The following is a 23,574-nucleotide window of genomic DNA, read 5'->3' as shown; positions in this document are numbered from 1 at the left end:
TAACCGGCTTGAGTTTTTCCTGCCCCTTTTGTGGGCTGTCTCTGTGTCGTTGTCAATCAATTGATCAGCGCTCCAACCCCTGATCGGTCACATCCAATCAGGGGCTGCCACATCAATTTTGGAGTGGGCACCCAATAACCAATCCTGGGAGTGCGCTGAGCAGGGGCTGGTGCCGCTTCGTCTGGGAGGCGATGTGATGGATAGGATTGTCCTCTTGTTCCTTTAATTGCCTTTCTATGACCCTTTTGCAGGTGTGATTTGCTGCATAAAGTCTGGGCTGCAGCTTGTATATTTTCAAATTGTAGCCTGTCTGTGTTCAAGCTTGGCCGAATGTCCCATCACTTTTTGCTGGAGGCCATTTTAGATGGCCACAGTTCTTTGTAGTTCTATGTATGACAAGTGGGAAACTCCAAGAGATGATCAATATAAATGGCAACACCAGCTGTGGCTAGAAATTCGCCAATAACATAATGTTTCAGAAGCGGCAAAGCAGATATCAGTCCTACAAACAAGGCATCAGCAGAGATCATCCTGCAACACTGGCAAGAGACAAGTTCATGTCTGGCACTTGTGGCAGACTTTGCGTTTCCACAATCTGTTTTTCAGCTGTCAAAATAAGTTTTATTAAAAAATAAAAAAATTGTTCTTGGGATTTGGGCATCGCTGGCTGAGTCAGCATTTGTTGCCCATTCCTAATTGTCCTTGAACTGAGTGGCTTGCTAGGCCATTTCAGTGGGGAACAGTTAAGAATCAACTGCATCACTGTGGGTCTGAAGTCACATGAAGACCAAACTGGGCAAGGATGGCAGATTTCCTTCTCTGAAGGGCATGAATAAACCATATTGGTAATGCTTTCATGGTTATCATTGGACTTAATTCCAGACGTTGTTAAAATGGAATTCAAACTTCACCAGCTGCCATGGTGGGATTTGAATCTGGGATCCCAGAGCATTATCCGGGCCTCGGGATTACTAATCCAGTGACGATACCATTATGCTACCACCTCCCCTGGAAGAAATGCAGCAGATGATCTCACCTGACCTCACAAACGTTTTGAGGCAACATTTCCATCACCTCTTGCAGATGGAAGGATGACAATGACCAATCCTGAATATAGCTAATATTTTATTCTTGTCTAAGATGAATTTTGCTTGGTTTTAACACGTGTAATGTATAGAATCATAGAATCCCTACAGTGCAGCAGGAAGCCATTCGGCCCATCGAGTCTGCACAAACCCTTCAACCCTACCGAGGCCCAATCCCTCGCACCCCCTGCAACCCCACCCCAAGGGGAAATTTGCAAATGGCACTGCTGCCTGACCTCTCCAGTGACCTGCCATAAGTTTGCAGGTGATACGACAGTGGTGGGTTGTATCTCCGACAACGACGAATCAGACTCCAGAAGGAAGATAGATCACTTGGTTGCATGGTGTACCGAAAACAACCTGTCTCTAAATGTCAGCAAAACCAAGGAACTGATCATCGACTTCAAGAAGCGTAGCACGGCACCCGACCCCCGAGGTGGAGATGGTAGATAGCTTTTGAGTTCCTGGGGGTCGCCATCACCAACAGTCTGTTCTGGTCCTCTCACGTTGATGCAACCATCAAGAAGGCCCGACAACATCTCTACTTCCTACGGACACTAAAGAAATTCGGCATGTCTGCATCGACTTTCTCAAACTTCTACAGATGTGCCATACAGAGCATCCTATCCAGCTGCATCACAGCTTGGTATGGCAACTTCTCGGCCCAAGATCGCAAGTGTGGTGAACCCAGCCCAGCGCATCTCCCAAGCTTGCCACCCTCCCATTGATTCTGTCTATACCTCCCGCTGCCTCAGGAAAGCGTTGTCAGAGACTCCCCCACCCAGGCATTGCACTCTTCCAGACCCTTCCATCAGGCAGAAGATATAAAAGTCTGAAGACCCGCACATCCAGGCATAGGAACAGCTTCTTCCCCACAGCTACGAGACTCCTCAACGACTCTTCCTCGGACTGATCTGTTCCCTGTAAGAATACTATTTACGACTCTCTATGCTGCTCTTGCTCATGCTCTTGCTCATGTAATTGCTTTGTTTGGCCCTTGTTCCGCATTGTAACCAATCACTGTTTGTCGATGTACTTTGTCAATTATTCTTTTTGTCTACTTGTGTACGTTCCCTTGGCCGCAGAAAAATACATTTCACTGTACTTCAGTACATGTGACAATAAATCAATCCATCAATCAATTAATTTAGAATGGCCAATAAACCTAACCTGCACATGGGACTGTGGGAGGAAACCAGAGCACCCGGAGTAAACCCACACAGTCATGTGTCAGGTGGATGTACCTTTAAGAAATGGGTGTTTATCAACTAGCTGCAGTGATGTCAGTGTGTGGGTGGAGCTGGGCTGTATGTCTGTTTTTACTTTCGTTTTGAGCTGAAAAGCTGTTTTGTGGCTCTGTTTTGGCTTCGTTTTCAGAGCTGTAGTCAAAGCAAGCAGATGTGTAAATTGATCTTTTTCTCTACAAGCTAAAGAATGTCTTCAGCTCATTGATTTCAAAGAAATACCTGTTTCTGTAGAGAATTTAAACCTGCTGTCTTTGTTTAAAAAGGGTTTAACTTGTGGATGTTGCTAGGAAAGTTATTAAGGGTTACCTTTAGAGTATCTGTGGGGTTACGTGCGTTGGTAGTTGATGAGATGTTTACTGTGGGTTTATAAAATGTTAACTGGATTCATAGAATAAACATGGTTTTGTTTTAAAAATACTTAAGGACTCTGTTGCGTGACACCTGGAGATTGGACCTTTTGTGCTCCCCATAACCAAAATCTATTAAAAGTCGTGGGTTTTCTAAACCCTGACCCATAACAAATTGGGGGCTTGTCTGGGATAAAATTCTATTTTTCATGATTGAGTTGGCTTAATGAACTTAAAGACCGTGAGGAGTGAGCATATTTGTGTTTGCTTTTCAGGTGTGGTTCCAATTTAAGTAGGGAGTGTGTTGTGGACAATGGCTCTTTCAGAGGCTCGGATGTTTTTGGGGGTGGAGAAGGTCACACGCAGTACCTTACGGACATGGACTAAAAAAAGGCTTTTAGATTTGGCAAAGACATTGCAGTTAACGTTACCTGACAACATACAAAAAAACGAGGTACTTAAGGCGATAGCTGAGCATTTAAAATTGCCTGAGATACAGTCTGACGCATTAGAACTGGCAAAAATTCAGTTACAGATTAAACAACTGGAGCATGAGAAAGAATTAAAGCAACTTGAATACGAATGAGGGACAGAGAAAAAGAGAGATAGAGAGGAAAAGGGAACGAGATAGAGAGGAAATGGAAAAGGAGAGAGAGTTTGAACTTCGGAAAATGGCCATGAAAGATGACAGTCAGTTAAAATTGGCAGATGTAAAGGGACACGTGCAATCTGAGGAGGGTGATGAGGATAATGAGCCTCAGCGTCATAGTCGAAGGCTTGGTGGGGATCTATTTAAATACGTCAATGCACTTTCAAGGTTTGATGAGAAAGAGGTAGCATTTTTCATTTCATTTGAGAAGGTAGCTAAACAAATGAAATGGCCATGGGACATGTGAGTATTGCTGATTCAAACAAAGTTGGTACGTGTTTGCATCACTATCAGAGGAGGTACCTGAGACGGTGAAAAAATCCATCTTAGGTGCATATGAACTAGTGCCTGAAGCCTACAGACAAAGGCTTAGAAATTTAAGGAAAAAACCTGGCCAAACATACATGGAGTTTGAAAGGATCAAACGGAGTAATTTTGATAGGTCGATAAGGGCTTTGAAAATAGACCAAACGTAAGAAGCTCTCAGAGGAATTATACTTTTGGAGGAGTTTAAAAAATTCAATTCCTGGTGTAGTGAGAACTCGTGGAAGAGCAGAGGGTTAAAACTGCGAGGTTAACGGCAGAAATGGCAGATGGTTATGAATTAGTTCATGAATCAAAGCTTGGTTTCCGACATCAGTTTCAACCTGTGAGGGATAGAAGCTCGGGAAAAGAGAAATAACCAAGTGGTAGAGGTCAAGGTGATCTGATGGGAGATAATAAAGAGAGTGTACCTCAGATTAAAAAAGAAATCCAGGAGGGTGGAAAAGACCATGAAAAGTTTTAAATGTTTTTCACTGTAATAAACTAGGCCATGTAAAGTCATAGCGTTGGTGGTGGAAGAAAAGCACTGAGAAGGCTGATATGGTAAAGCAGGATAAGCCAGTGGGGTTTGTTAAAGTGGTAAAGGAAAGCCCAAGTGAAGTGAAGGAGGTGCAAAAGATTGTACAGCCTGATCAAGTGGTGATTGATAAGAAGATGCCAGATCTCTTTAAAGAATTCAATTTTGTGGGTAAAGGTTACTCACGTGTACCATGAGGAGGAGGTAAAGAAGTCACAATTTTAAGAGATATGGGAGCTAGTCAATCTTTGATGCTAAGAGATGAGGAGTTATGTAGTTTGGAAGGAATATTGCCAGAAAAGATGGTAATATGTGGAATTCAGGGTGAGAGGAGTAGTGTTCCATTATATAAGGTGAGGTTGGGAAGTCCAGTGAAGAGTGGTGAAGTGGTAGCAGGAGTAATAGAGAAACTATCTTGTCCAGGAATACAGTTTATCTTGGGTAATGATATAGCTGGATCGCAGGTGGGAGTGATGCCTACTGTGGTTGATAATCCAGTGGAATATCAGACAATTGAAGTGTTGAATGACGAATATCCTGGGATTTTTCCGGATTGTGTGGCAACAAGGTCGCAAAGTCGCAGGTTAAGACAAAAGGAGAAATCAAAGAGTGATGATAAAGTTGAAGTGCAATTATCAGAAACTTTTTTATCAGATGGTTGGAAAAGAACAGGCGGAGGATGAGGTGGATATTTTTAGTTCAGGAAAATTGGCGGAATTACAACAAAGATATAGAATTTCTATATCAGAAAGCATATATGGAAGAGGAATCTGAGTGTATACCAGAGTGTTATTACTGTGAAAATGATGTCTTGATGAGGAAATGGAGACCTTTACATACGCAGGCGGATGAAAAGTGGGCAGAGGTTCATTAAGTGGTATTGCCGGTAGGGTATAGAAAGGAGGTGTTGCGAGTAGCACATGAGGTACCAGTGGGAGGTCATTTGGGAGTAAGGAAAGCTCAAGCTAAAATCCCAAAACATTTTTACTGACCTGGACTACATAAAGATATAGTTAAATTTTGTTGATCATGTTACACATGTCAAGTGATAGGGAAACCTCAAGCAGTGATAAAACCAGCGCCCTTAATACCCATTCCAGCATTTGAGGAAACTTTTACAATGGTCTTAATTGATTGCGTAGGACCACTTCCTAAAACGAAAAGTGGGAATCAATATCTTTTGACTATAATGAATGTGTCTACTAGGTTTCCAGAGGCTATTTCAGTGTGCAATTTTACAGCTAAAAGGTTATTCAAAGAAGTTATGGATAGCTTAGGAATAAAACAATTTAAATCAACTGCATACCATCCAGGATCACACAATCGTTAGAAAGGTGGCATCAGACATTAAAGACAATGCTGAGGGCTTATTGCCACGATTATCCAGAGTATTGGGATAAAGGAATTCCATTTGTCGTGTTTGCAATTAGGGCTGCACCTAATGAGTCAACCAAATTGAGTCCTTTTGAACTAATTTTTGGTCATGAGGTAAGAAGACCACTTAAATTGCTGAAGGGAAAATTGGTGAGTGAGCAGTCGGAACTTACATTATTGGATTACGTGTCAAATTTTAGGGAACAATAAATAGAGCTGGGGAATCGGCTAGACAACATTTAAAGGTTGCACAACATGTGGTGAAACGGGTAGCGGACAAGAAAGCAAAAGTTCGTAGTTTTGCCAGTGGAGATAAAATTTTAGTATTGTTACCAGTGATAGGTGAACCTTTAAAAGCACTGTTTTGTAGACCTTATCAGATTGAAAGGAAATTAAGTGAGGTGAATTATGTGGTAAGAAAGTCAGATAGAAGGAAAACTCACCGAGTGTGTCATGTAAATATGCTTAAAAGGTACTTTGAAAGGGAAGGAGAGCAAAAGGAGGAGGTTTTCATGATTCTTATTCAAAGTGAAGAACTGAATCCAGATGACTTTGAATTTGACATTCTTCAAATTAAATTGGAAAACGAGGATGTTCTTAAAATTGGGATAAATTGTCGAGTTACCTTCCAGAGGAAAAACGAACTGATCTGAAAGAGTTATTGGTATCACGTGGACAAGTTTGTGGAGATAAGTTGGGAAGTATAAAATGGCTATACATGACGTAGATGTGGGAAATTCTGTTCCAATTAAACACCATCCATATAGACTTAACCTGTTAAAATTGGCACAGGTTAACCAAGAAATTGAAAGTAAGCTTAAAAATTGAATAATTGAAGTGGGTTGCAACCAATGGAGCTCACCCATAGTGATGGTACCAAAACCAGATGGTACCCAACGGTTGTGTGCGGACTATAGAAAGGTTAATGCAGTTACAAGAATGGACTTTTATCCTATCCCATGTTTGGAGGATTGCGTTGAGAAGGTGGGATAATCAACTTTTATTTCCAAACTGGATTTACTTTAAGGTTACTGGCAGATACCTTTATCCGAAAAGGTGAAGGAGATTTCAGCTTTTTTGATTCCAGATGGTATCTAGCAATTCAAAGTTATGCCATTTGGCATGAAAAACGCCCCAGCCACGTTTCAACGGTTAATTAACAAAAGTCGTTTCAGGATTACCCAATTGTGCGGTATACAGCGACAATCTGGTAATTTTTAGCCAGACATGAAAGAACATTTGAAGCAACTGATGGAGTTATTCGATCGATTTCAGGAGGCGGGTTTGGGAGTAAACCTAGCCAAAAGTGAATTTGGAAAAGCCCAAGTCACTTTCCTTGGCCATATAATCGTACAGGGTCAAATGGTCCCACGGGATGTGAAAACAAATGTTATTGGGAAGTTTCCAATACACTCGACACGAAGAGAAATAATGTGATTTCTTAGCATGAGTGGATTTTACCGGAAATTTGTGCTGAACTTTAGCAGTGTGGTTGCTCCACTGACGGACTTGCTAAGAAAGCGTAGCAAATTTAAGTGGACAGCGGAATGTCAACAGGCATTTGACTGCCTGAAGGCTGTGTTAACCAATGCTCCTGTGTTGGAGAATTACAAAGGGCTCTGTGATCGGAATGAACTAAAGTATCTGACCTTAAAGAGAAATGCCAAGGCGTAGAGAAATGGATGGATCGTGCAGCGACCTTCTTGTCCAAAGACGCGGTGAATCAAGAGGGATTCCAGTTGGAGGAAGAAGAACTAAAGTAGACTATGTTATTATACCTGTTTGCGTGTTTTGTTTTGTGAAATGAAAAAGTATTTTACTGTCAGTATTTCTTAAAGGAAAGTGAAAAGGTGATAGAAGGAAACCATCTTGAAGTTGATGGGTTTTTTTTCTTGGGGGGAGGTGTCAGGTAGATGTACCTTTAAGAAATGGATGCTTTATCAAATGGCTGCAGTGATGTCAGTGTGTGGGTGGAATTAGCCTCTGCTCTGCTTTTTACATTTGTTTTGTGCTGAAAGCTGGTTTTGGCTCTGTGTTTAGTTTTGCTTTCAGTTGGAGTGCTGCATGTGAACTAAGCAGATGTGTGTATTGATCTTTCTCTCTACAAGCTAAAGAATGTCTTCAGCTCATTTGATGATTTTAAAGTAATACCTGTTTCTGTAGAGAATTCAAACCTACTGTCTTTGTTAAAAAGTGTTTTGGCTTATGGATGTTGTTAGGAAAGTTACTGAGAGTTACCTATAGAATATTGTTCTTGGGAAAGTATCAGTGTTTGTAGTTGATAAGATGTTTACTGTGTGTTTATAAAGTGTTAACTGAATTCATAGAATAAACTGTTTTGTTTTAAAAATACTTAAGGTCTCTGTTGCATAATACCTGGAGAGTGGACCCTTGTGCTCCCCATAACCAAAATCTATTGAAAGTCGTGGGTCAGGTGAACTCCATGATATACAAGGCTGAGGGACTTCTGGCAGGGGTTTGCTGACGTCATGTCAGAAGTATTAAAAGTGAAGGTGGTACTGAGTCCAGAGGTGGCAGACTTTGGTGTATCGGAAGATCCGGGAGCCCAGGGGGTGAGAGAGGCCGAAGTTCTGGCCTTTGCCTCCCTGGTGGGCCGGAGACGGATCCTACTAAGATGGAGGGACTCCGAACCCCCTGAAGTCGGGGGTATGGGTTAGTGACATGGCAGGTTTTCTCAGACTCGAGAAAATCAAATTCTCCGTGAGGGGATCGCTGCAGGAGTTTGCCCGGAGGTGGCATCCGTTTATTGACTTCTTTGAGAAAAAACAAGCTGTCGGAGGGTGGGGGTAGGGTGGGGGGGGGAAGGAGGCATGGGGGGGTCAGGAAAACCAGTGGAAAGGGGGGCTGGGGAAGGAGATCCTGTTTGTGTGAGCCATGTTGGCTAGGGTTTGTTACTGGGGGAGGGCTCTTGTTTATATTGTTTTGATACCTGATGGTTAAAATTGTTAAAATTATAAATGCCTTAATAAAATATTTTCTAAAAAAAAAAAGAAAATGGGCATAAAACCCAACATGACCAGATACTGAAATTGGGAAAAAGTTTAAAGCTGGAAAGAGATTTCTTATATATGGAATAATTTTAGTCCTCCATTCACCCTTCTGCCCACCTCAACCCCCCCCCCCCCCCACTTCCCACATAGCCCCAAACTGATAAACAAATATGAAAATATTGGAAATCGCATTACTTTTGTGTAATTCATTCGATTTGTTAATATTTTGATATAAAACAGCATCTTTCAGAAAACGGTTCAATTTGTCCTCCACAAACTATTAAGAGCACTTGTGTCATTAATCTTTTCTTTATTTTGTAAGTATTAAATATACTGTGCCTGGTTCTTGCCATTGTTTTAAAAATCCTGGTTGTCAACCTGAGCTGACTACTCTGCCAGTCAAAAGGCAAGCAGAGTGTGGAAGTTCTTGAATACCGTAACACAATGTGCATCTGACGTTGAAGGTGGAGAAGGGGGCCATTTGACCGATTTATGTCTGCACTGGCTCTGTAAATGAGCATTGTGATTGTCACTCCCCTGCCATTTCCCTGTAACCCTGCTGGGGGGGTGGGGGGCGGGGGGAGGGAGAGAGAGGGGAAGAGAAGGAGGCATGGGGGGTCAGGAAAACCAGTGGAAAGGGAGGCTGGGGAAGGAGATCCTGTTTGTGTGAGCCATGTTGGCTAGTGTTTGTTACTGGGTGAGGGCTCTTGGTTATATTGTTTTGATACCTGATGGTTAAAATTATAAATGCCTTAATAAAATATTTTCTAAAAAAAAGAAAATGGACATAAAACTCAACATGACCAGATACTGAAATTGGGAAAAAGTTTAAAGCTGGAAAGAGATTTCTTGTATATGGAATAATGTTAGTCCTCCATTCACCCTTCTGCCCACCTCAACCCCCCCCCCCACTTCCCACAAAGCCCCAAACTGATAAACAAATATGAAAATATTGGAAATCGCATTACTTTTGTGTAATTCATTCGATTTGTTAATACTTTGATATATAACAGCATCTTTTAGAAAACGGTTCAATTTGTCCTCCACAAACTATTAAGAGCACTTGTGTCATTAATCTTTTCTTTATTTGGGACTTGCGGGTGCGGCAATGACCAGCTGAGTCGCACGTTTCGGCAGCTCCCGTTGGAACGGACTTTTGGGCTCTTAATAGGAGCCCCAACGGCAATTTAAACGGCAAAAACACTGTGCGGTAAACCAGAAGGGAATCACCCTGGACACGCATGGAAAAGGGAGAGGATAGCGGCCGGATTGCGGAGGATCCTCTGGAGCAGCGGCAAGGAAGGGAAGCTCAAAGCAAGATGGCGTCAGAAGGTGGCCGTTTGCTATGGGGCCCGGAGCAGCAAGAGTTCCTGCGGCGCTGTGTGGAAGAGCTGAAGAAGGAGTTGAAGAAGGAGCTGTTGGCCCCGATATTGCAGGCGATTGAAGGACTAAAAGAGGAGCAGAGGACCCAAGAGCTGGAGCTTTGGGTCGTGAAGGCAAAGACTGCTGAAAACGAAGATGAAATACAGAGCCTGGTGGTGAAGGCAGAAACGCACGAGGCACAGCATAAAAGGTGTGTGGAGAGGTTGGAAGCGCTGGAGAATAACTCAAGGAGGAAGAATTTAAGAGTCCTGGGACTTCCCGAAGGGGCGGACGTCGGGACATATGTGAGCACGATGCTTCACTCGCTAATGGGATCGGAGGCCCCGACGGGCCCTTTGGAGGTGGAGGGAGCTTATCGAGTTCTGGCGCGAAGACCAAAGGCTGGAGAAATACCTCGAGCTATAGTGGTTCTCAGATGGGCGAAGAAAACTCGGAGCTGTAGGTGGGAGAACGCGGTGATCCGCTTATACCAAGATTGGAGTGCGGAGGTGGCGAGAAGGAGGGCAAGTTTCAATCGGGCTAAGGCGGTGCTTCACAAAAAGAAGGTCCAGTTTGGAATGTTGCAACCGGCGAGACTGTGGGTCACACACCAAGGGAAGCACCACTACTTTGAGATGGCAGAAGAGGCGTGGACATTCATTGTGGACGAGAAGCTGGAATAGTCTGGCGAGAGAAAGAGCTTTTAGGACGAAGTGGTGGTGTGATTACAGGGGCCGGGGGGTGGGGGGGGGGGTGATTTTTCAATTTGTTAATTTTGTGATCCTGTAACTTTTCTCTCTTCCCCATGTTGGGGGGGGAGGGAGCATGAGGAACTGTGGGCGCCGGCCATTAGGGGCGGGGCCGAGTGGGAAACGCGGGCTTTGTTCCCGCGCTATGGTAATTATGGCGGGAACAGGGACGCAGGAAGGAGGGGGCCTCGCACAGTGGGAGCCGAGGACAAGGGGGGAAGCCGAGGTCAGCCAGAGTTTGCTGACTTCTGGGAGCAACATGGGGGGTGCAACTACGCTAGAGGGGGATCTAGCGGAGGGGGGGGGGTTAACTGGGTTGCTGCTGCTAAGGAGAAGGGGGAGCTGTTATGGGATGGGGTGGTCGAGGCGGGAGGGCACTGTCGGGGGGATATACGGGTACGTGGGAACCAGGTGAGGAGCTGGGTTAAAAAAGGGGATGGCTAATCGACAAGGGGGGGGGGGTAGGTAAAGAGCCCCCCAACCCGGTTGATCAAGTGGAATGTGAGAGGGCTGAATGGGCCGATTAAAAGGGCACGGGTACTTGCACACCTAAAGAACTTAAAGGCAGATGTGGTTATGTTGCAGGAGACGCATCTGAAACTGATAGACCAGGTCAGACTACGTAAAGGATGGGTGGGACAGGTGTTTCATTCGGGTTTAGATGCGAAGAATAGGGGGGTGGCTATCTTAGTTGGGAAACGGGTACTGTTTGAGGCAAAGACCATAGTGGCGGACAGTGGGGGTAGATATGTGATGGTGAGTGGCAGATTGCAAGGGGAGGCGGTGGTTCTGGTGAACGTATACGCCCCGAACTGGGATGATGCAAATTTTATGAGGCGTATGTTGGGACGTATCCTGGACCTGGAGGCGGGAAAGTTGGTAATGGGGGGAGACTTCAATATGGTGCTTGATCCAGGGCTGGACCGGTCGAGGTCCAGGACTGGGAGGAGGCCGGCAGCGGCCAGGGTGCTCAAGGACTTCATGGAGCAGATGGGAGGGGTAGACCCCTGGAGATTTAGTAGGCCTAGGAGTAAGGAGTTTTCATTTTTCTCCCATGTTCACAAAGTGTACTCACGGATAGACTTTTTTGTCTTGGGAAGGGCACTGATTCCAAAGGTGACAGGGACGGAATATACGGCCATAGCCATTTCGGACCACGCTCCACATTGGGTAGACCTGGAGGTAGGAGAGGAAAAAGAACAGCACCCACTCTGGAGAATGGATATGGGCTTATTGGCGGATGAGGGGGTATGTTTAAGGGTGAGGGGGTGTATTGAAAGGTACTTGGAGCTTAATGACAATGGGGAGGTTCAGGTAGGAGTGGTCTGGGAGGCGTTGAAGGCGGTGGTCAGAGGGGAACTGATATCCATAAGGGCACATAAAGGGAAGCAAGAGGGTAAAGAAAGGGAGCGATTGTTGAAAGAACTTTTGAGGGTGGACAGGCAATATGCAGAGGCACCGGAGGAGGGACTGTACAGGGAAAGACAAAGGTTACGTGTGGAGTTTGACCTGCTGACCACGGGTAAGGCAGAGGCACAGTGGAGGAGGGCACAGGGTGTACAATATGAGTATGGAGAGAAGGCGAGTCGGCTACTGGCCCACCAATTGAGGAAGAGGGGAGCAGCGAGGGAGATAGGTGAGGTGAGAGATGAGGAAGGAGAGATGGAACAGGGAGCGGAGAGAGTGAACGGGGTGTTCAAGGCATTCTATGAGAGGTTATATAAGGCTCAGCCCCCGGAAGGGAAGGAGGGAATGAGGTGTTTCCTGGATCAGCTGGAATTCCCGAAGGTGGAGGAGCAGGAGAGGGCGGGACTGGGAGCACAGATTGAGATGGAGGAGGTGGTAAAAGGGATTGGGAGCATGCAGGCGGGGAAGGCCCCGGGACCGGACGGATTCCCGGTGGAATTTTATAGGAAATATATGGACCTACTGGCCCCGCTTTTGACGAACCTTTAATGAGGCCAGGGAAAGGGGCAGTTGCCCCCGACTATGTCGGAGGCGACGATATCGCTCCTTTTGAAGAAGGATAAAGACCCGCTGCAGTGTGGGTCCTACAGGCCCATTTCCCTTTTAAATGTAGATGCTAAGCTCCTGGCCAAGGTGATGGCGACGAGGATAGAGGACTGTGTCCCGGGGGTGGTCCACGAGGATCAAACTGGGTTCGTTAAGGGGAGACAGCTGAACACGAACATACGGAGGTTGCTAGGGGTAATGATGATGCCCCCACCAGAGGGGGAGGCGGAGATAGTGGTGGTGATGGACGCCAAGAAAGCATTCGACAGAGTGGAGTGGGATTATCTGTGGGAGGTGCTGAGGAGATTTGGTTTTGGAGAAGGGTTTATTGGATGGGTACAGCTGCTGTACAGGGCCCCGGTGGCGAGTGTGATCACGAACAGGCAGAGGTCCGACTACTTCTGTCTTCATAGAGGGACGAGGCAAGGGTGTCCCCTGTCTTCGCTACTGTTACTGTTTGCATTGGCGATTGAGCCCCTGGTCATAGCACTGAGGGGCTCCAGGAAGTGGAGGGGAGTACTCTGGGGAGGAGAAGAACACCAGGTATCTTTGTATGCAGATGATTTATTGTTGTATGTTGTGGACCCAGTGGAGGGGATGCCTGAGATAATGCAGACACTCGGAGTTTGGGGAATTTTCGGGGTACAAATTGAATATGGGGAAGAGTGAGTTGTTTGTGGTGCATCCGGGGAAGCAGAGCAGGGGAATAGATGATTTACCGCTGAGGAAGGTAATAAGAGATTTCAGGTACTTAGGTCACTGGTGGGTAGGGTGCAGGTGGTCAAAATGGTAGTCCTCCCGAGATTCCTTTTTGTGTTTCAGTGCCTTCCGGTGATGGTCACGAAGGCTTTTTTCAAGAGAATTGAGAAAAGTATCATGAGTTTTGTGTGGGCCGGGAAGACTCCGAGAGTGAGGAGGGGGTTCGTGCAGCGTAGCAGGGATAGGGGGGGGGGGCTGGCACTACCGAGCCTAAGTGAATACTATTGGGCCGCCAATATCTCAATGGTGTGTAAGTGGATGGGAGAAGGGGAGGGAACGGCGTGGAAGAGATTGGAGATGACGTCCTGCAAAGGAACCAGCTTACAGGCTTTGGTGACGGCGCTGTTGCCGTTCTCCCCGAAGAAATACACCACAAGTCCAGTGGTGGTGGCAACGTTAAAAATTTGGGGGCAGTGGAGACATAGGGGAAGGACGGGAGCCTCGGTGCGGTCCCCGATAAGAAATAATCATAGGTTTGTCCCGGGGAGAATAGATGGGGGATTTGGAGCATGGCAGAGAGCTGGGGTTGTGCAACTGAGAGATCTGTTCGTAGATGGGACGTTTGCAAGCCTGGGAGCGCTGACGGAAAAATATGGGTTGCCCCAAGGGAATGCATTTCGGTACATGCAACTGAGGGCATTTGCGAGGCAACAGGTGAGGGAATTCCCACAGCTCCTGACGCAGGAGATTCAAAACCGAGTGATCTCAGGGACATGGGTGGAGGATGGTAGGGTGTCGGATATATACAGGGAAATGAGGGACGAGGGGGAGATCATGGTGGATGAGCTGAAGGGGAAATGGGAAGAAGAGGTGGGGGAAGAGATTGAGGAGGGGCTGTGGGCTGATGCCCTACGTAGGGTAAACTCGTCGTCCTCGTGCGCCAGGCTAAGCCTGATACAGTTCAAGGTTTTGCACAGGGCGCATATGACCGGAGCAAGGCTCATTAAATTTTTTTGGGTAGAGGATAGGTGTGGGAGATGCTCGAGAAGCCCAGCAAACCACACCCACATGTTTTGGTCATGCCCGGCACTGCAGGGGTTCTGGGTGGGGGTGGCAAAGGTGCTTTTGAAGGTGGTGGGGGTCCGGGTCGAGCCAGGCTGGGGGTTGGCTATATTTGGGGTTGCAGAAGAGCCGGGAGTGCAGGAGGCGAAAGAGGCTGATGTCTTGGCCTTTGCGTCCCTAGTAGCCCGGCGAAGGATATTGCTTATGTGGAAGGAAGCCAAACCCCCGGGCGTGGAGACCTGGATAAATGACATGGCAGGGTTTATAAAACTAGAAAGGATAAAGTTCGCACTAAGGGGTTCGGCTCAAGGGTTCACCAGGCGGTGGCAACCGTTCATTGACTACCTCGCAGAACGATAAAGGAAATGGGAAGGCAACAGCAGCAACCCAGGGGGGGGAGGGCTCGGGCAGGTCCTCAGGGGTATTTTTGTATAGATGTTTGTACTTGGTTATGTATATTGGATTGTTTGATTTTATCTCTGGAGAGTTATTATTTTTGTTATGGCAGGTGCCATTTAGTTTATATATTATTTATTTATTTGTTAAAACGGTCACTGTTTTATATATATATATAATATATAAATATATATATATATATATTATATATAAATATATAAATATAGTTTTATTGTTGTAAAAAGGTAAACCTTTGTATTGTTTTATTTGACCGGAAAAAATTTGAATAAAATATATTTAAAAAAAAAAAAAAAATCTTTTCTTTATTTTGTAAGTATTAAATATACCGTGCCTGGTTCTTGCCATGGTTTTAAAAATCCTGGTCGTCAACCTGAGCTGACTACTCTGCCAGTCATAAGGCAAGCAGAGTGTGGAAGTTCTTGAATACCGTAACACAATGTGCATCTGACGTTGAAGGTGGAGAAGGGGGCCATTTGACCGATTTATGTCTGCACTGGCTCTGTAAATGAGCATTGTGATTGTCACTCCCCTGCCATTTTCCTGTAACCCTGCACATTGTTTCTATTCAAATAATCAGCTAATGCCCTCTTGACTGCCTTGATTAGACCCACCTCCATCACACTTCCAGGCAGTGCATTCCAGACATGAACATTCAAAAGAAGTTCCTTGCTTATCTCTGAGAGCCCATACTACATTATTGATTAACAGTGGGCTAAACAGCTGGCTTGTAATGCAGAACAAGGCCAGCAGCGCGGGTTCAATTCCCGTACCGGCCTCCCCGAACAGGCGCCGGAATATGGCGACAAGGGGCTTTTCACAGTAACTTCATTGAAGCCTATTTGTGACAATAAGTTATTATTATTAATATGAGAGATGTGAGCATTAGTTTAAAATCACAAAGAATAGAAAAGGGGCATGAAATGTTTGGATGTTCAAATGGCTTTTGGTATTCGACTCATGACTAGGGTCAGAGTCAGGGGACAGGTAGCAAAATGGATAGTAAGCTGGCTATAAGATGCAAAATAGTAGGGGTTACGGGTAGTTACTCAATGGCAAGAAGTGGGACGTGGTCTTTGAAAAGGATATTTTCACCAGTTACACAAATGATTTGGACTTGGAAATTGGAAATACCAAAATTTCAAAATTTGTAGATGACTCCAAATTGGATATTACAGCGACTCTCGAGGAGGACTGCAACAAAATACAGAAATACCTCAGTAATGGTGTGGCATGGCTGTGTAATTGGCAAATGACCTTCAATGTAGGTAAGTGTAAGATGGTAGATTATGGTCAGAAGAGTAAGGAGGAAAATAAATGTCTAAATGGCTTAAAAATAAATAAAAACTTTATTTAACACCTTTCATGGTCACCAGACCATTCGACATTTCAAAGCACTTTAAGGGCATCTTGGTGGTGTCAGATAAACAAATCAATAAAATATAACAATTCAGGTTGGTAAGGTCATCTTGGGATTTTATTTCTCGAGGTAAAGAATTGAAAAACAGAAAAGTAATATTGAACTTCAAAGCACCTTTGTTAGACCATACATGGAGTACTGCAAATAGTTCTGGTCACCATATTATAAAAAGGCTGTGGACTGCAAAAAAAAACTTTACTGAGATGATACCATAACCGGGAGGCTACATCAATTAAGAAAGATTGAACAGACTGAGGCTTTTTGGCGAAGATTGAGGGTCATCCTCAAACTCCCCCAGAGGCTCCCAAATAAGACCCCACCCCCCCTTGCCCAGAGACCACCAAATAATATTATGCAAGGGTTTAATAGGGTGGCTTTAGGGAACAGGATGTAAATTGTCCGCCTAGCACCACTGATGAGGCGGTGAAGGCGCCGATCAGTATCCGATGCTTCAGCCCCCTGCCAATGGGAGGATGCAAATGGGTCATTAAGACCCACTTGCATTCAGTACGCAGACCGGGCGCCATATTCTCCGGGTCCGCGTGTTTCTCCAATCCTCTGGGCTGGGAATCACGTGGGCTAGAATCACTACTGGTCCTGACAAATGTGGCCCTGACACAGTGGACCTTGTGGTAGGTCAATGGGATATCTCTTTTAAGGGAGTTGCCCCCAAAGACCATTAAAAGGCCCCCCTCGCCCCTACAATGCAAGGTTTAATGAATGAGAAATATATTACTGTGAAGTGCATTAAAGAAGACGCAAAATTTAAGGGCATTCCTTGCCACTATGGATGTATAAATATTTTGGAGCAACAGGTAAAATATATAATATGAAATAACTATGTAAAGTTTTCTTTGTCAAAATATTCTGTATAATACTACTGATTGGAATTGGTTTTACATCTTCAAGTAGCTCACTACAGTTGATGATTAAAGCAGAATTATTTGCACTAGTGTGCTTTTTAAAGTGTATGTAACATCAGATAATTTATGTGTTCTTTTTATTTAAAAAAAAATAGTGTGGCACGGTCGCGCAGTTGCTTCACAGCTCCAGGTTTGATTCCCGGCTTGGGTCACTGTCTGTGCAGAGTCTGCATGTTCTCCCTATGTCTGCATGGATTTCCTCCGGGTACTCCGGTTTCCTCCCACAGTCCAAAGATGTGCAGGTTAGGCGGATTGGCCATGCTAAATTGCCCTTAGTGTCCAAAAAGGTTAGGTGGGGTTGCGGGGATAGGGTGGAGGTGTGGGCTTAGATAGGGTGATCTTTCCATGGGCCTGTGCCGACTTGATGGGCCGAATGGCCTCCTTCTGCACTGTAAATTGTACGAACTATCGATGAACCTGCCCACCACCATAAGATTCCTTCCCAGGGACCTAGTAAATAAAGAGACCCCCCCCCCCCATAGAGACCCTCTAAATAAGGAGACCCCCCCCCAAGAGGCCCCTAAATACAGAGACCCCCCCCAATCAAGAGACCCCTAAATCCAGAGACCCCCTAAATAAAGAGACTCAACAGTTACCCCCTAAATAAGGAGACCCCCACAGACCTCCCATCAGGAAGCCCCCTGGAAAAGAGATCCCTGTCAGGAAGCCCCCCCCCCCCCCCAGAAGAAGAGACCCCTGTCTGGAGGTACAGAGCAGTCCAGAGAGAGGCAGTGAAAAAGGTTACTGTTGTAACACTCACTTGGACATACATTTGCTGTCTCAGACAGAGGAAGCACCACGTGCCAATTCCTGGAAGCAAAGATCTGTATTTATACCTCTCGGATCCTTGAGCTGCAAGCCATTCATTCATCCTCACTGGGCTTTGATTAACAGCTGCCACACACACACACATACGCATACAGCTGCAGCCTTGCTTCATTCATCTTCATTGTTGAGGAACTCTGAAGTGCTGTCTCGATGTCTACAAACATCAGCCACTTCAAAGAGAGGCAAGTGCATTCCAATCACCCCCCTCTAGCTTGAGTGAGTTTGAAGTGCTCCGGTGGAAATTGACAGCATTGAACTCTCTTTGAATTCTCTCGTGAACCCCGCTACTGGCGGCAGGCAGCAGAGAATTCTGCCCATAGTCTCCAAAATGGAGAATTTTGCCCCATGTTTTGATTTACTGGGGAAAAACCAGAACTAGGAGCTATAAATATAAGAAAATCATTAATAACAAGGGGATCATTAATAATAAGGGAATTCATGATGAGCATCCTTTTTCCAAAAAGTGTTTAGAATGTGGAACTCGCTACTTTTAGCAGTAGTTGAGGCAACTAGCTTAAGGGGAAGCTAGATATAAACATGAGAGAAATATGTTGCTGTGGTTAGAAGCGGATAAGGAGGCTCATTTGGCACAAAAGCACAAGAATGGACCAGTCATGTAAATAACCTGTTTATGTGCTGCAAATGCCAGGCAATACTTTGTTACTTTTTGAAATTTGATATATTTAAGTGACCCCGATTTAAATTCTGGCTTTGAATGAGTTCAAATCTCACCATTATGTTTCATGCCACAAGAATGGATTTTTCAGCATGAAGAAATGCATAGATTTAACTGCAGGTTATGGCAGCCAATTTTGTTATTTTATTTTGTGAAAGATGTTGAGAAGACCAGTTTTTAATATTTACAATGTTCTCATTCCTTATTTTGCAGACGGTACGTCATGGTTTCCCCTGTCAACCAACTGCCGTAGCTTTTGATCCAGTGCAAAAAATCTTGGCTATTGGCTGCCGCACAGGAGCACTACGAATGTATCCTTTTAAAAATGTATATTTATTTTGACCCGTTTGCAAGAAGATTTGTAATAGTAGATCGTTGCACCTTCCTAGATACTGTCCATTGCTTTCTTCTCCATTGAATCTGGAATGTTTGTTGTGCAATCATGGATAATATGCAGCCTCATCGTCTCATTATGGTAAGTGTATTTACCTGCAGCTTGTTTCATACTTAAATATTATTCAAATAAGTGTAGTCTGACAGTATTATACTTGTGTTATGCTGGAAAGCCATGATGCGATTCAATTTGATCAGCTGCAGATTGGAGTAGGGAACTTACTTCCTATTATCCCATTTCCCTTGCTGGTATTGTGGTTTATATTCAATTTTCACACAAGGTACAGGACAAAGCAAAACCTCCCTTTCTGCCAGTAATGTTTTTACAAATTTTACCAATTGATGGTTGAAATTATAGTCTACATATTGTTTTTAATTTCCATATCGTTCTGGTGTTGCTTTGTCTAGTTTGTTACATGCTTCCCAGCTGATTTAAGATTGTAAACCCTTTCCAGCTTCCAGAATAAATTTGCAGCATTCACAGATTCTTTGATACGAATTACATTATAATTCTAAAAGGGTAATAAATATCAAAAAAACAAGCCTGAAGGCTCTGCATCTCAACACGGGGAGCATTTGTAGTAAGGTTGCTGAATTAACTGTGCTGACCATCATTAATGGAAATGATGTAATTGGGATCACGGAGACCTGACTCCAGGGTGACCAAGGATGGGAATATCTAGGGATATTCAATATTCAGGAAAGATAAAAGGAAAAGAAAGAGAGGTAGGGTAGAGTTGCTGGTTAAAGAGATTAACGTAATAGTAAGGAAGGACATTAGCCTGGATGATGTGGAATCTGTATGGGTGGAGCTGCAGAACCCCAAAGGGCAACAAACGATAGCGGGAGCTGTGTACAAACCACCAAACAATAGCTTGAGGTTGGGGATGGCATCAAGCAAGAAATTAGAGGTGCCTGCAGTAAGGGTAAAGCAGTTATTATGGGTGAGTTCAATCTGCATATTGATTGGGCAAATCAAAAGGTGGCAATGCTATGGAGGAGGATTTCCTGGAATGTATAAGGGATGGTTTTCATAGAATTTACATAGAATCATAGAATGTACAGTGCAGAAGGATGCCATTCGGACCATCGCGTCCGCACCGGCCCCCGGAAAGAGCACCCAAGCCCACACTTCCAACCTATCCCCGTAACCCAGTAACCGCACCTAACCTTTTTGGACATTAAGGGCAATTTAGCATAGCCAATTCAGCTAACCTGCACATCTTTGAACTGTGGGAGGAAACCGGAGCAGCCCGGCGGAAACCCACACAGACACGGGGAGAACGTGCAGACTCCGCACAGACAGTGACCCAAGCAGGGAATTGAACCTGGGACGCTGGAGCTGTGAAGCAATTGTGCTAACCACTATGCTACCGTGCTGCCCAATATATCAAGGAACCAACTAGAGAGCAGGCCATCCTAGACTGGGTATTCTGCAATGAGAGAGGATTAACTAGCAACATTGTGGTACGAGATCCTTTAGGGATGAGTGACCATAATATGGTAGAATTCTTCATTAAAAGATAGAAAGTGACATAGTTAAGTCTGAGACTAGGGTCCTGAACTTAAAGGAAGCAAACTTTGATGGTATGAGATGTGCATTGGCTAGGATAAGTTGGCAAACGATACTTAAGGGGTTGATGGTGGATAGGCAATGGCAGACATTTAAAGAACACATGGATAAACTTCAACAATTATACATCCTTGTCTGGTACAAGAGTAAGATGGGAAGGTGGCGCAACCATGACTAACAAGGGAAATCAGGGATCGTGTTGAAGCCAAAGAGGAGGCATATAAATTGGCCAGTAAAAGCAGCAAGCCTGAGGACTGGGAGAAATTTAAAATTCAGCAGAGAAGGACAAACGGTTTAATTCGGATGGGGAAAATAGAATACAAGATTACGCTTGCAGAAAACCTGACTGCAAAAGCTTCTATAGATACGTAGAGAAAAAGACTGGTGAAGACAAATGTAGGTCCTTTATAGTTAGAATCAGGTGAATTCACAATGAGCAACAAAGAGATGGCAGACCTGTTGAACAATTACTTTGGATCTGTCTTCATCTAAAGAGGATATAAATAACCTTCCGGAAAAACTAGTGAACAGAGGCTCTAGCATGAAGGAGGAACAAAAGGAAATCCTTATTAGTCATGAAATTGAATTGGGGAAATTGATGGGATTAAAACCCGATAAGTCCCCAGGCCTGATGCTCTGCATCCCAGATTACTTATGGAAGTGCCCCTAGAAATAATGGACGCATTGGTGATCATTTTCCAGTATTCTATAGACTCTGGAAGAGTTCCAATGGATTGGAGGGTAGCTAATGCAACCCCACTTTTTAAAAAAAGCAGGGAGAGAGAAAACAGGGAATTGTAGCCTGGTTAGCCTGACATCGATGGTGGAAAATGCTGAAATCAATTATTAAGGATGAAATAACTGAGCATTTGGAAAGTGGGGACAGGATCGGTCCAAGTCAGCTTGGATTTTCTAAAGGGAAATCGTGCTTGACAGATCTACTGGAATTTTTTGAGGATGTGACCAGTAGAGTGGATAAGGGTGAACCAATGGGTGTTGTGTATCTGGACTTTCAAAAGGCTTTTGACAAGGTCCCACACAAGAGATTAGTTTGCAAAATTAAAGCTCATGGTATTGGGGGTAATGTATTGACGTGGATAGAAGACTGGTTGACAGGCAGGAAGCGGAGAGGGAATAAGAAGGTCCTTTTCAGAGTGGTTGGCAATGACTAGTGAGGTACCACAGGGTTCAGTGCTGAGACCCCAGCTGTTCACAATATACATTAATGATTTGGACGAAGAAATTGCATGCAATATCTCCAAATTTGCAGACGATATTAAGCTGAGTGACAGTGTTGCTGTAAGGAGGATGCTAAGAGGGTGCAGGGTGACTTGGACAGGCTGACTGAGTGGGCAAATACTTGGCAAATGCAATATAATGTGGGTAAATGTGAGGTTATCCTCTTTGGTGGCAAAAACAGGAAGGCAGATTATTATCTGAATGGAGGCAGTTTAGGAAAAGGGGAAGTTCAGTGAGACCCTGGGTGTCATGATGGAAAAGTTACTGAAGGTTGGCATGCAGGCACAGCAGGTGATGAGGAAAGCTAATAGCATGCTGCCCTTCATAGAGAGAGGATTTGAGTATAGGTGTAGGGAATGTTTTGCTGCAATTATACAGGGCCTTAGTGAGGCCACATCTTGAGTATTGTGTGCAGTTTTGGTCTCCTAGTTTGAGGAAGGACATTCTTGCTATTGAGGGTGTCCAGCGAAGGTTCGCCAGACTAATTCCTGGGATGGCTGGACTGACATGAAGAAAGACTGGAGTGACTGGGCTTATACTCACTGAAGTTTAGAAGAATGAGAGGGGATCTCATAGAAGCATATAAAGTGCTGATGGGACTGGACAGCCTTGATGCGGGAAGAATGTTCCTGATGTTGGGGACGTCCAGAACTAGGAGTCACAGCCTAAGAATACGGTGTAAGCCATTCAGGACTAACATGAGGAAGAACCTCTTCTCTGAAAGCTGTTTGGACCAGTTTGTTGGATATATTCAAGAGGAAGCTGGACTTGGCCCTTGCGGCTAAAGGGATCAAGAGGTATGGAGAGGAAGCGGGAGTGGGATACTGAATTTGCATGATCAGCCATGATCATATTGAATGGTCGTGCAGACTCGAAGGGCTGAATGATCTACCCCAGCACCTATTTTCTATATTTCTCATTTATTTGCAAATGATTTGAGATGAAGCAATTTTATTCAAATTGGGTAATTATTTGAGGATAATTTATTTTTTCAATACAAAAGCTGTAATTACATCTAATGCAAGCCTTTTTTTTTTATTCAATAGATCTGTATCTGATAGGTTCCCTGAATTCATGTGCTCTTAAAACTTTCATGTTAAGCAATGTTACACTTCTAGGCCTGTGCTTGATTGGGTCATCCTGAGTCAATTTTATGACTGAAAGGTTGCTAATTGGTTCAGGGTGAGACTTTGTCCCTTTTGTGAGGGGGTTCCATCTCGAGAGTTGCCAACTAATTAGACGGTTAGCAGCCCCAGAATATGGGTGCACAATTTCCTCAGGACCATGTCCTAGAGCCAACCATCTTTTTATCCCCAATTAAGGGACAATTTTAGCATGGACCAATTCACCTACCCTGCACATCATTAGATTGTGGGGGTGAAACCCACGCAAACACGGGGAGAAAATTTACAAACTCCACACGGACAGTGACCCAGGCCTGGGACTGAACCTGGGTCCTCAGTGCTGCGCCACCATGCCGCTCTGGACTCAACCATCTTCATCTGCCTTATCAATGACATTCCTTCCATCATGAGGTCATAGAATCCCAGAGTGGAGGAGGAGGTCATTCAGCTCATCGAGTCTGCACTAACTGTCCAAAACACTCTACATAGATTCTCTCACCCTACCTATCCCCGTAACCTAATCTGTACATCCCTAGACACTAAGG

General features: G+C 44.6%; 1 protein-coding gene across 5 annotated transcripts in view; it reads left to right on the top strand.

Moving 5' to 3' along the window:
* Window positions 1-23,574, top strand: part of stxbp5l (syntaxin binding protein 5L) — an 879,402-nt gene that overhangs the window by 47,267 nt on the left and 808,561 nt on the right. For all 5 annotated transcript variants that reach the window (XM_072513712.1, XM_072513711.1, XM_072513708.1 and 2 more), the window contains exon 2: window positions 18,914-19,011. In XM_072513712.1, the coding sequence (XP_072369813.1) occupies window positions 18,914-19,011 (98 nt within the window). The remainder of the gene's footprint in view (window positions 1-18,913; window positions 19,012-23,574) is intronic.

This window comes from Scyliorhinus torazame, chromosome 8 (genome assembly GCF_047496885.1).
Source record: "Scyliorhinus torazame isolate Kashiwa2021f chromosome 8, sScyTor2.1, whole genome shotgun sequence".
NCBI lineage: Eukaryota > Metazoa > Chordata > Chondrichthyes > Carcharhiniformes > Scyliorhinidae > Scyliorhinus > Scyliorhinus torazame.
Note: the sequence above shows the minus strand (reverse complement) of the source record. Positions and strands in the feature narration are given on the sequence as shown.